At 42.4% G+C, this 12,311-nt stretch overlaps 1 protein-coding gene across 2 annotated transcripts in view; it reads right to left on the reverse strand.

Moving 5' to 3' along the window:
* iqch (IQ motif containing H) overlaps positions 1 to 12,311 on the reverse strand; it is a 64,721-nt gene that overhangs the window by 19,894 nt on the left and 32,516 nt on the right. The window contains exons 15-17 of one of the 2 annotated variants that reach the window (XM_063004139.1): positions 4,907 to 5,024; positions 3,386 to 3,672; positions 1,248 to 1,912 (exon numbers count right to left, since the gene is read on the reverse strand). In XM_063004139.1, coding sequence (XP_062860209.1) covers positions 1,763 to 1,912; positions 3,386 to 3,672; positions 4,907 to 5,024 — 555 coding nt within the window. In that variant the 3' untranslated portion in view covers positions 1,248 to 1,762. Of the gene's footprint in view, positions 1 to 1,247; positions 1,913 to 3,385; positions 3,673 to 4,906; positions 5,025 to 12,311 lie in introns of those variants that run through there. The other variant, XM_063004138.1, reaches the window with a different exon arrangement.

Genomic DNA, 12,311 nt, shown 5'->3' on the forward strand with positions numbered 1-12,311 from the left:
GTTCTGTCCATGTGAGGTCCTCAGTGATGTGGACCCCGAGGAACCTGAAGCTGCTGACCCTCTCCACCGTGGCTCAGTTGATGGCGATGGGGGCGTGCGCTGTCTCCTGCTTCCTGAAGTCCACAATCAACTCCTTGGTCTTGTTGACGTTCAGATAGAGGTTATTATCCTGGCACCAGTGTGTCAGGAAGCTGACCTCCTCTCTGTAGGCTGTCTCGTCGTTGTTGGAGATCAGACCTATGATCGTCGTGTCATCTGCAAATTTGATGATGACGTTGGAGCTGTGACTAGCAGTGCAGTCATGTGTGTACAGGCAGTAGAGCAGGGGACTCAGAACGCAGCCCTGGGGAGCTCCGGTGTTGAGGGTCTGTGAGGAGGAGGTGATGCTTCCCATCCTGACCACCTGGCGTCGATCAGACAGGAAGTCCGATGTAAAGTCAGATGTAAAGTCAGATTGTAGATGTAAAGTCAGAAACGATCGCTCATCTATTGCTGCTGTTTGAGTTGGTCATCTTCTAGATCTTCATCAGTGGTCACAGGGCGCTGCCTATGCGGCGCTGTTGGCTGGATATTTCTGGTTGGTGGACTATTCTCAGTCCAGCAGTGACAGTGAGGGAGGTGTTTAAAAACTTCATCAGCGCTGCTGTGTCTGATCCACTCATACCAGCACAACACACACTAACACACCACCATCATGTCAGTGTCACTGCAGCGCTGAGAATGATCCACCACCCAAATAATACCTGCTCTGTAGTGGCCCTGTGGGGGTCCTGACCATTGAAGAACAGGGTGAAAGCAGGTTAAAAAGATATGCAGAGAAACAGATGGACTACAGTCAGTAATAGTAGAACTACAAAGTGCTTCTATATGGTAAGTGAAGCCAATAAAATGGACAGTGAGTGTAGAAACAAGGAGGTGGTTTTAATGTTATGGCTGATCGGTGTATATAAATAGCTATTTAAAAAAACAATTTATTGTAATATATAATAATTAAGAATATTTTTTAGGTGCTCAGTGTCTATTCAGGGTTTTCCTGCCTTGCACCCAGTGTTTCCTGGTGGAACCAGACCCGCCACAATCCTGACCAGGATAAAGTGATTGACATAAAATAATTATATGAATAATTAATAATAATTTTTTATTATATGATAATGATTTTTATGAATATGATTTGCATGTATTCATACATTTGCATATATTAATACATTTTATTTTAAACATTGTGATAATTAAAGGTAAGGTGCTGAGGCCATACAATAATTAGCATATTGCAAACAATGTATCATAATTATCATTATTGTTAACCTTTGTATGTTTAATATTTGTACTGTATATACTGCATGAGACTTTGTAAAGATCATTTTGTTAATCCCACCTGACATGATGAACTGAAGCATGACTAATGCCCATTTTCCATTGCATGGTACCCTACAGTACAATAAGGTACGCATCCAAATTCAGAACTATCCCATGGGTCTGTGTCAGTGTTTCAGTGTCATCCCATGGCACTGTCGCCTCACAGCAAAAAGGTCCTGGGTTTGACCCCCAGGTGGGGCAGTTCGGGTCCTTTCTGTGTGGAGTTTGCATGCTGAGATTTCAGCTCGACGGAATTCTTTCTTCACGTATCCCAGCTTGTTTGGGAAGCTGAGGTCATAGCGCAGGGTCAGGCAGGGTACAGCGCCCCTGGAGCAGAGAGGGTTAAGGGCCTTGCTCAAGGGCCCAACAATGGCTGCATGGCAGAGCTGTGGGTAGCACTGTCGCCTCACAGAAAGATGGTCCCGGGTCTGATTCTCAGGTGAAGTGGTCCGGGTCCCTTCTGTGTGGAGTTGGCATGTTCTCCCTGTGTCTGTGTGGGTTTTCGTCCAGGAGCTCCGGTTTCCTTCCACAGTCCAAAGACATGCAATGAGGTGAACTGGAGATACAAAAGTGTCCATAGCTGCGTCCGGAATCGCATACTTACAGAGTTCGTTCTAGATTGGAGGAAGTATGCACTACTCGGCCGGTAAAGAAGTACATACGTACATTCAGTACAGAAGTTTGCAGTATGCACACAACACAACGCTACGTCCTACATCCGCCATCTAACCAACGTCAAGTGATGACGTGAGGATGTGATGACGTAATATCACCATAGTTACAGACTCATTACAAACCCCATCGCCAAAATTTTGGATATTTATCGTCTTTTTGTTATTTATTCGTCTTTAAAATGTTTATTTTATTTATCTTACTTACACCTGTAAACAGAGGACTCTCCGTTTTCCGCCATCTTTCTCGGTTCTTCTTTTGCTTCGAACGCCTACGCAGCTCCAGCTGCATTATGGGATACATTAGCGGACCACCAGTGTGCATCGCTTGCATACTCAAACATGGCTGCCCAAGAAGTAGGTCATCCGGGTACTTCTCGCGTACCTTTTTATGTGTACTATGTATTCGGACGTACTAACCGCTCTCGCGTACTCGTTTCGCGTACTATCGAGTATGAAAGTATGCGATTCCGACTGTGTGTGTTTGACATTAAAGACTTGACGTTGACGTTAAAATCCTTGCTCAAAGGCCCAACAATGGCTGCATGGCAGAGCTGGGATTCAAACTCTCAACCTTTCAATTGATTGCCCAGAGCTCTACCCACTAGGCTACCACTGTCCCTTGCTGGCTGGTTAATAATGGAGATCGGTGCATGACTCTCCAGATGTGAAACTGATCCCTGAGTAACCCTGCCTCATGCTGGTGAAAAGAAGTGGTTGGCTACTACACGCTTAGGAGTATCAGTGGGGCCGTGTGTTAGGTATGGCTCTTCTAGGTCAGGGTAGGGATCTGGAGCAGTAGGGGAGAGATATGACTAGATAATTTGATATCATTAGATTAGGGAGAAAAAAAGGGTTGTTTTTTATTCTTAAACTCTAAGGCAAGATATTTTTCTAGCAAATGATGAGAGACAACAACCAGACACGCCAACGCATGGTTGAGGTATTGCCGGATCAAAGGTCATGGCCCTAGATGGGGAATTAGTTTATTGACACAATAAGAACTGACAGTTTACTAGATGGGAGTGAACCCTCAAGGAGCCATTCATCTCTCCAATAACATCACTTTCCTTAACACAGTAGATTGAGCACTCACTCCGGCAAGGTGTAATAAAATAGCACTAACTGAATAGACACGTGTCTGATCTCATCTCGGCGGCTTCTACACACGGTCTTGTTTCCACCATCGACTGTAAAAATCGACTGTTGACACCGAGGAATCAATCTACCTCCGAGTGCTCTTATGTTCAGTGAAAGGATCAGCTGACATCCTGTAGCTGTTTGCTGATTTGTGTTGAGCTGTTAACCACACATCATGCATGATTGCCATTTCACTGCCTTAATTGGAGATCACTGACCTGCTGTTCCAAACTGCCAGGCTCCAAAAAGGTGACCAGATCCAGGGAGAGGTGGCCCAGGATGTTGCGTTCCCGACAGGCCTTGCCGACGCTCGTGCAGACGGAGTGGAGGACATCGGGGCAGACGGAGCTCTGGGGCACGGTGCAGCCCAGCACATGTAGAGAACCGGGGCCATGCAGCTGGTCTCCACACGAGAGAATGCGTACCTCTGCACCTGGCTCCACCAACAGATCCACTGTCAGGGATGTCACACTGTCTGACGGCGGGTAAGCCTCGATCACGCCACCTGAGATTAAAAATCTAATTAGTGCATTTGTGTCATTTTTTAAAGGTGTTAAGTTGAAAAGTTGCTTAACCTTTTAACTAGTTGACGCCAAACAAGGCTGCATTTACATGATAAGTGTGTGGCTCTTTGTTCGGGACAAGACTGGATGCATTTGCCGCTTACCACAACGTTTAAGTCTTTCACAATACGCGGATACACCGATTTCTGCTGGCTGTGACAGTACTGACAGTTTATTCACAAGCGGTTTTGTGAGAAATGTATTTTACAACCCCTAATCAGAAAAAGTTGGGACAGTATGGACAATGCAAATAAAATAAAAAAGCAGTGTTCCTTACATTTACTTTGACTTTTATTTGATTGCAGAGTTTAAACCCAAGATATTTCATGTTTTATCTGCTCAACTTCATTTCATTTGTTATTATACCTCCATTCCTGCATTTCAGGCCTGCAACACATTCCAAAAAAAGTTGGGACGGGGGCAATTTAGGGCTAGTAATGAGTAAAAAATCTAAATAATGATGCGATTCCAAACAGGTGATGTCAACATGTGATTGCAATCATGGTTTGGTATAAAAGCAGCATCCAGGAAAGGCTGAGTCTTTGATGAGCAAAGATGATCAGAGGATCTCCAGTTTGTCAACAAATGCGTGAGAAAATTATTAAAATTTACCTCAAAGAAAGATTGGAAGGGATTTGCATATTTCTCCCTCTACAGTGCATAATATCATTAAAGGATTCAAGGAATCAGGAGCAATTTCAGTGCGTAAAGGTCAAGGGCGCAAGCTTAAGCTGAACACCTGTGATCTTTGATCCCTCAGACAGCACTGCATCATGAACCGCCACTCAACAATAGCTGATATAACCACATGGGTGAGGGATTACTTTGGCAAACCTTTGTCAAGCCCTACAATACAGAGTTACATGCACAAATGCCACTTAAAACTGGCCAGAAGCGGCGTCGACTTCTCTGGGCTCGGAGGCATCTAGGATGGACCATCACACAGTGGAAACGTGTATTGTGGTCAGATGAATCAGCATTCTAGGTCTTTTTTGGAAAAAATGAACGCCGTGTGCTCCGGACCAAAGACGAATAGGACCATCCAGACTGTTATCAGTAACAAGTCCAAAAGCCAGGGTCATTTACACTTCTGTGATGGCAGCCAATGTGTGCAATGGAAATTTCATCTGCTTTGTCCAATAGTGTTTGATAACAGTGGAATAGTGGGGTTCTCACCTGCTCTGAGAAATTCTTTCAAGAAACAGGTCCAGTTTGGATATGATCTATCGAAAGGTTTGGCGTACGAGGTCAGCAGAGCAGGTAGCGCCTCCTGAAACTTCAGCAGCACTCGTTCCTGCATAAACAGAGGTAGCAAACACCACCTAAAATCAGTCCAGCACTGCGTAACAGTATAGTTTAACTAACAATAACACCCAGCGGCCTGTATGAGAGGGATTCTAAGTGACTGACAGTCAGTTACAGTAGCCTAATGACTTTAACTGACAATGCAATCTGGTTGTACCTGCCCCCAAGAATTTAGGTGACGAGCAGGGAGATAAATACCTAAGCAAGCCGATCAATCAACAGATCAATTACGGACAGTTACTGATCAATAGATCTCTTGTTCCGCTAACTAGAAAAGGCCGTATTGGCTTCGGCACTTGATTATCTTGTTAATTGCACAGTTTGACTTCCAGTGAGTGGTTGTTAAAGCCTGATTGTTGCTGAATATATTGTTTGCTAAAGCTCCCAAAACTGAATAAACAGGGAAAGGAGTGTGGAATGAACTACAGTATGCAAGCATGAGCTGAAATACAATTGGAAAAGGATGTGAGGTGAAGTCTCTGATCCCTATGTGAACCTGCAGGTAAAAAGAAGAGGTTGGCAACTGTACACATGTCTGAGGGTGGGGTTCCACAGCAGGAGAAGAGATTTAAACAGTGTAATTGAATTTGACTAGATTGGGGGGGAAACGGAAATGCATAAATAGAATTTTTAAAAATCCAATGACCCAAGGTATACAGCCAAAACAACACTGGAGTGACTTCAGGGTAGATCTCTGTCTGGGTTTAAGTCTGAGCTTTGGCTGGGCCACTCAAAGACATTCAAACACCTGTGATGAAGATGGTATTGGATGGCAGTGGTAGAAGAAGGTAGTGGAAAAATTGAAAAAGCATAAAAAAAACCAATGACCCAAAGTATACAGGCAGAACAATGCTGGGGTGGCTTCAGGGCAGGTCCCTGAATGTCTTTGAGTGGCCCAGCCAAAGCTGAGACTTAAACCCAGACAAACATCTGTGGAGAAGATGGTATTGGATGGCAGTGGTAGAAGATGATAGTGGAAAAATGGAAAATACATTAAAAAAACCCAATGACCCAAAGTATACAGCCAAAACAACACTAGAGTGGCTTCAGGGCAAGTCTCATAATGTCTTTGAGTGGCCCACCCAAAGCCTAGACTTAAACCCAGACAAACATCTGTGGAGAATATGGTAGTGGATGACAGTGGAAAAATGGAAAATGCATAAAAAAACCCAATGACCCAAAGTATACAGCCAAAACAACACTAGAGTGGCTTCAGGGCAGGTCTCATAATGTCTTTGAGTGGCCCAGCCAAAGCCTAGACTTAAACCCAGACAAACATCTGTGGAGAATGTGGTAGTGGAAAAATGGAAAATGCATTAAAACAACCCAATGACCCAAAGTATACAGCCAAAACAACACTGAAGTGACTTTAGGGCAGGTCTCTGAATGTCTTTGAGTGACCCAGCCAAAGCCTAGACTTAAACCCAGACAAACATCTGTGGAGAATATGGTAGTGCCCATATGTTGGAACCCAATTGAAAAAGCATTTAAGGTGAAGTCCTCTGTACTACTGTGAATACTATAGTATGACATGGTCACATGATATCATTTAAACACGTCTGTGTGTTATGATGCGAATGTGCTGCAACTATCTCCATTCGGCGACACGGTGGGACGAGAGAGGAGGGTTTTGATATTCAAGTCATGAAACAGCCATCATCATATTCAAGTACTGTAAGAACCGGGGTCAATCACCGCACAGCGATGTCGCCCTGCCACATGTCATAAAGCACACAATGGTGCGGCAAAGAGCGGGCAAGGAAGCAACCCCCTCCCCCCCCTTCCCAAGAGCGCACGTTTGGAGAATTTGCCAATGCACTTCCATGCGAACCACGGGGTAGCTGAGAATTTGATTCCATTTTTCATTTGGACTTAAACTGCAGGCTGTGGCGTGTGAGAGGATTCATGCTTTGCTTGGTTTCTACATAAAGATGAGCGATCGGACCTTAGATAAATAAAGCAGACGTGCCGTGATGGCTGTTTGATCTCTCCATTATAGCATGTAACTCCTGCAGATGATGTTTTTTTGGATAATACACTGAGAGAAGGCGGGGTGTTTTATATTCATGGTTTTTTATTGTTGTTGTTGCTCTGAATTACCAACAGCTGCTGCTTTTGTAAATCAAATAACATGACAGACAACAGCGTTGACATAACCTATGAAGCTAACGATTCTTAAATGTCAAAGCTGAGTCTTATGGTTAAAACTTTTTGGACTTTTTATCCAGTCTGATGTTAAAATTAAGAGTAAAATTACTAGAGTGGCTTTAGGGTAGGTCTCTGAATGACTGAGTGGCCCAGCCAAAACTCAGACTTAAACCCCGACAAACATCTGTGGGGAATATGGTATTAGATGCAGAGGTGGAAAGTAACGAATTACATTTACTCGCGTTACTGTAATTGAGTATTTTTTTTGTGTACTTGTACTTTTTAAAGTAGATTTTACAACCAGTAATTTCACTTTTACTTAAGTATGTTTTGTATTAAGAATTGTAATTCACTACATTTTAAATAACATCCGTTACTGAGTTAAAAAAAAATCGCGTCTGGGAAACTGCTGCAGTGAATTCTGCGATGGAGAATAAACTGGAGCTAAAATAAAGGAGCTGTAATCTAGGTATAGAGTAGGGAAGGGTGATTTTAAAAGTTTAACATGTTTGGAGTTTAATGTTTCATTATTTAATAACATAGTCTGATGTCAAAGAATGGCAAAGTTTTGTCATACATCTTGAAGGTTTTCTTTGGGTCATTTAGTGAAAGTCACAACACTTGTAACCTTGACTTGTTTTGAGTTATGGATTTGCAGTATGACTGTTGTTTGGTATTTGTTAGTGATGAAAAGAAGGCTGGTCTATAGAATCCACAATTAATGCCAACTTCAGTGGTTATTAGTGATGGGAATTATGGATCTTTGAAGGGAGTCGGATCTTTCGGCTCCTTTCCTTTTAAAGAGCCGTTCAAAAAAATGGCTCTTCGTTCCTCGATATTAATATCAATATTTAATATCACATTTTGCTACCTTGCCTTTAATGTAGGCCTAATTCAAACAACACTTCAATGAGAAAAAAGATTGTTGTCAAAATTATACACGAAAAAAAGTTTAAAATAATTGCAATAAATCATCTGTTGTATAGCTTGTAGTCAAACTGGGCTTACATTTCAAGCATAAAAAACATTAGAAACACAAAAACAATTTAGTAAAATGTACAAAAAAAAGTTCTTTGACTTTTGAAGGTCCGCTCGGTAATACGTGATAGAGAAAAAACTACAGGGAAGAGACATACTGTGGTTGCATTACATTAAGTTTCAGAAAAATCCTCTCTTGTAAGAACTGAGCACAAAAAGAAATATATACAGGTCCTTCTCAAAAAATTAGCATATTGTGATAAAGTTCATTATTTTCCATAATGTAATGATAAAAATTAAACTTTCATATATTTTAGATTCATTGCACACCAACTGAAATATTTCAGGTCTTTTATTGTTTTAATACTGATGATTTTGGCATACAGCTCATGAAAACCCAAAATTCCTATCTCAAAAAATTAGCATATTTCATCCGACCAATAAAAGAAAAGTGTTTTTAATACAAAAAAAGTCAACCTTCAAATAATTATGTTCAGTTATGCACTCAATACTTGGTCGGGAATCCTTTTGCAGAAATGACTGCTTCAATGCGGCGTGGCATGGAGGCAATCAGCCTGTGGCACTGCTGAGGTGTTATGGAGGCCCAGGATGCTTCGATAGCGGCCTTAAGCTCATCCAGAGTGTTGGGTCTTGTGTCTCTCAACTTTCTCTTCACAATATCCCACAGATTCTCTATGGGGTTCAGGTCAGGAGAGTTGGCAGGCCAATTGAGCACAGTAATACCATGGTCAGTAAACCATTCACCAGTGGTTTTGGCACTGTAAGCAGGTGCCAGGTCGTGCTGAAAAATGAAATCTTCATCTCCATAAAGCTTTTCAGCAGATGGAAGCATGCAGTGCTCCAAAATCTCCTGATAGCTAGCTGCATTGACCCTGCCCTTGATAAAACACAGTGGACCAACACCAGCAGCTGACATGGCACCCCAGACCATCACTGACTGTGGGTACTTGACACTGGACTTCAGGCATTTTGGCATTTCCTTCTCCCCAGTCTTCCTCCAGACTCTGGCACCTTGATTTCCGAAAACAGTACTTTGGACCACTGAGCAACAGTCCAGTGCTGCTTCTCTGTAGCCCAGGTCAGGCGCTTCTGCCGCTGTTTCTGGTTCAAAAGTGGCTTGACCTGGGGAATGCGGCACCTGTAGCCCATTTCCTGCACACGCCTGTGCACGGTGGCTCTGGATGTTTCTACTCCAGACTCAGTCCACTGCTTCCGCAGGTCCCCCAAGGTCTGGAATCGGCCCTTCTCCACAATCTTCCTCAGGGTCCGGTCACCTCTTCTCGTTGTGCAGCGTTTTCTGCCACACTTTTTCCTTCCCACAGACTTCCCACTGAGGTGCCTTGATACAGCACTCTGGGAACAGCCTATTCGTTCAGAAATTTCTTTCTGTGTCTTACCCTCTTGCTTGAGGGTGTCAATGATGGCCTTCTGGACAGCAGTCAGGTCGGCAGTCTTACCCATGATTGCAGTTTTGAGTAATGAACCAGGCTGGGAGTTTTTAAAAGCCTCAGGAATCTTTTGCAGGTGTTTAGAGTTAATTCGTTGATTCAGATGATTAGGTTAATAGCTCGTTTAGAGAACCTTTTCATGATATGCTAATTTTTTGAGATAGGAATTTTGGGTTTTCATGAGCTGTATGCCAAAATCATCAGTATTAAAACAATAAAAGACCTGAAATATTTCAGTTGGTGTGCAATGAATCTAAAATATATGAAAGTTTAATTTTTATCATTACATTATGGAAAATAATGAACTTTATCACAATATGCTAATTTTTTGAGAAGGACCTGTATATAACGGCTCCCAGAGGCGCGACTCGGTTCCTTTCGTTCATTTTAAAGGGCCGTTCAACATAATCGGATCGTTCGTGAATGACCCATCACTAGTGGTTATACAGTTTGAAAAAGTTTTATGGGATGGTCTGTACTAAAATGATACATTACACAATAAATGTTGTAAATTTTAAATTGTTTTCTATTATATTTTAATTAAAAACAACTATTGTTAGATTTATATCCACTTCTCCTGTTTGCATTACACAGAAGAGACACCCTCTCCTGTTAAAAAAGTATGAGTTACTTTTTACTTGAGTAGATTTTTAGATTAGTAATTTTACTCGTACTTAAGTAAAAATTCATGAAATTAATAGTACTTTTACTTGAGTACAATATTTAAGTACTCTTTCCACCTCTGATTAGATGGTAGTGGTAGAAGATGGTAGTAGAAAAATGGAAAATGCAACCAATGACCCAAAGTATACAGCCAAAACAACACTGGAGCAGTTTCAGGGTAGGTCTCTAAATGTCTTTGAGTGGCCCAACCAAACCCCAGACAAATATCTGTGGAGAATATGGTAGTACACATATGCTTGTCACCCAAGTGGAAAAGGATTTGAGGTGAAATCCTCTGTACTACTGTGAAGATGGTAAAACACAGATGCGCACCATCCAATCTGTCAGAGTTTGAGTTGATTTAATTGGTTAAGCTGCTCAAATCCAGTTGTGCAACGTCTTAAAAAGACGTTGTGTAGTTTATTTCATCCAACATGTATTACTAGGTGGCAAGAGGACACGGGTGCTGGTATAAACATATATGCAAATGTTTCTAGACTTGTTTTATTGTACTCCTGAGCATCGAAATGTACAGAGATTATTTAATAGTTAAAAATAACCAGTTTAAAACTGCTAAATTATCCCAAAACTGTCTATTAGTAATAAATGTTACTATAAACTTAAATGTTTTCTAACCTTTTTCACACAGGCTACAAAAAACAATCAAAAAAGACTGTCCATCTGTTGATGCTATTAGGTATATCACTTCCCACTGTGTGAAATGACCCATGTGCTGGCAGCATGTTCAAGTGTGTAATGCGTAACATATAGTATGTATGGACTCCCCCACTCACTGAATGGAACGAGACCCATACGTCTTTAGCTTCTCTTTTCTGAATGGGGTGAAATCTAGGAGGCCAGGGTAATTCGCCTTAGGACATGGGCCTCCAAAACGCCCCTTATCCTAAAATGCTCAAATCTTTCATTATAAGCCTTCCAGGTCTGTTCTTTAATTTGCCTGTGGGAGGTCGACGGCTGGCTGCATAAGTTCTGGTATCTGTCATTCTGCATGAATTAAAAGGATCACTTGAGGAATCAATGATTAAACAATATGCACACAGTCTGGGAAATAGCAGGAGGGTTCCATGTGGTACTCCATGGTCAAGCACTGACAGAATATTTTACAGCATGCACAGACATAAAAGCTACCGCTTCCTAGAGACTAAATGTATACTATGCAAAATCATTTAATAAAGAATTTGCAGCTACACCGATCAGGCATAACATTATGACCACTTTCCTAATATTATGCATAACTTCTTCAGCAATTTGAGCTATAGTAGCTCGTCTGTTGGATCGGACCACACAGGCCAGCCTTCGCTCCCCACGTGCATCAATGAGCCTTGGCCGCCCATGACCCTGTCGCCGGTTTACCACTGTTCCTTCCTTGGACCACTTTTGATAGATGCTGACCACTGCAGACCGGGAACACCCCACAAGAGTTGCAGCTGTGGAGATGCTCTGACCCAATCGTCTAGACATCACAAGAGCATTTGTATAGCCAGGTTCGAATCTCGGCTCTGCTACCGGTCGGCTGGGCGCCCTCTAGCAGGTGCAACTGGGACAGTGGTAGCCTAGTGGGTAGAGCTTTGGGCTGTCAACCAGAAGATTGGCGGTTCAAATCCAGGCTCTGACCTCAACTTCTAAAGCAAGCTGGGATATGTGAAGAAAGAATTTCATTGTACTGTACATGTGTATATGTATATATGACAAATAAAGTATATCTTCCTCCTATCTGACTTCCAGTCTGCTGGGTGGGAAAAAGACCGGACTAAGGGGTGGGGTTATCAACGTTGAGTAAGGACCTTGGTTGCCCAGGGTGCCTGTACAGAAAGTGGAGGAGCGCAGGGATCTGGGCGTCCTTGGATACACCCATCTTGGACGCCGTCTGGGTCCCCAGCAGTGGATTGGCTACGCTAAATTAGGAGGAAAATGAGGTAAAATGTATTTTTTTTGTAGTACCAACTGTAGTAATTGCAGCCCAGTGAGAACATCCTAATTGTCTGTATTCTTTGGCT

The sequence above is a fragment of the Trichomycterus rosablanca genome, chromosome 11 (genome assembly GCF_030014385.1).
Source record: "Trichomycterus rosablanca isolate fTriRos1 chromosome 11, fTriRos1.hap1, whole genome shotgun sequence".
NCBI classification, from domain to species: Eukaryota; Metazoa; Chordata; class Actinopteri; order Siluriformes; family Trichomycteridae; genus Trichomycterus; species Trichomycterus rosablanca.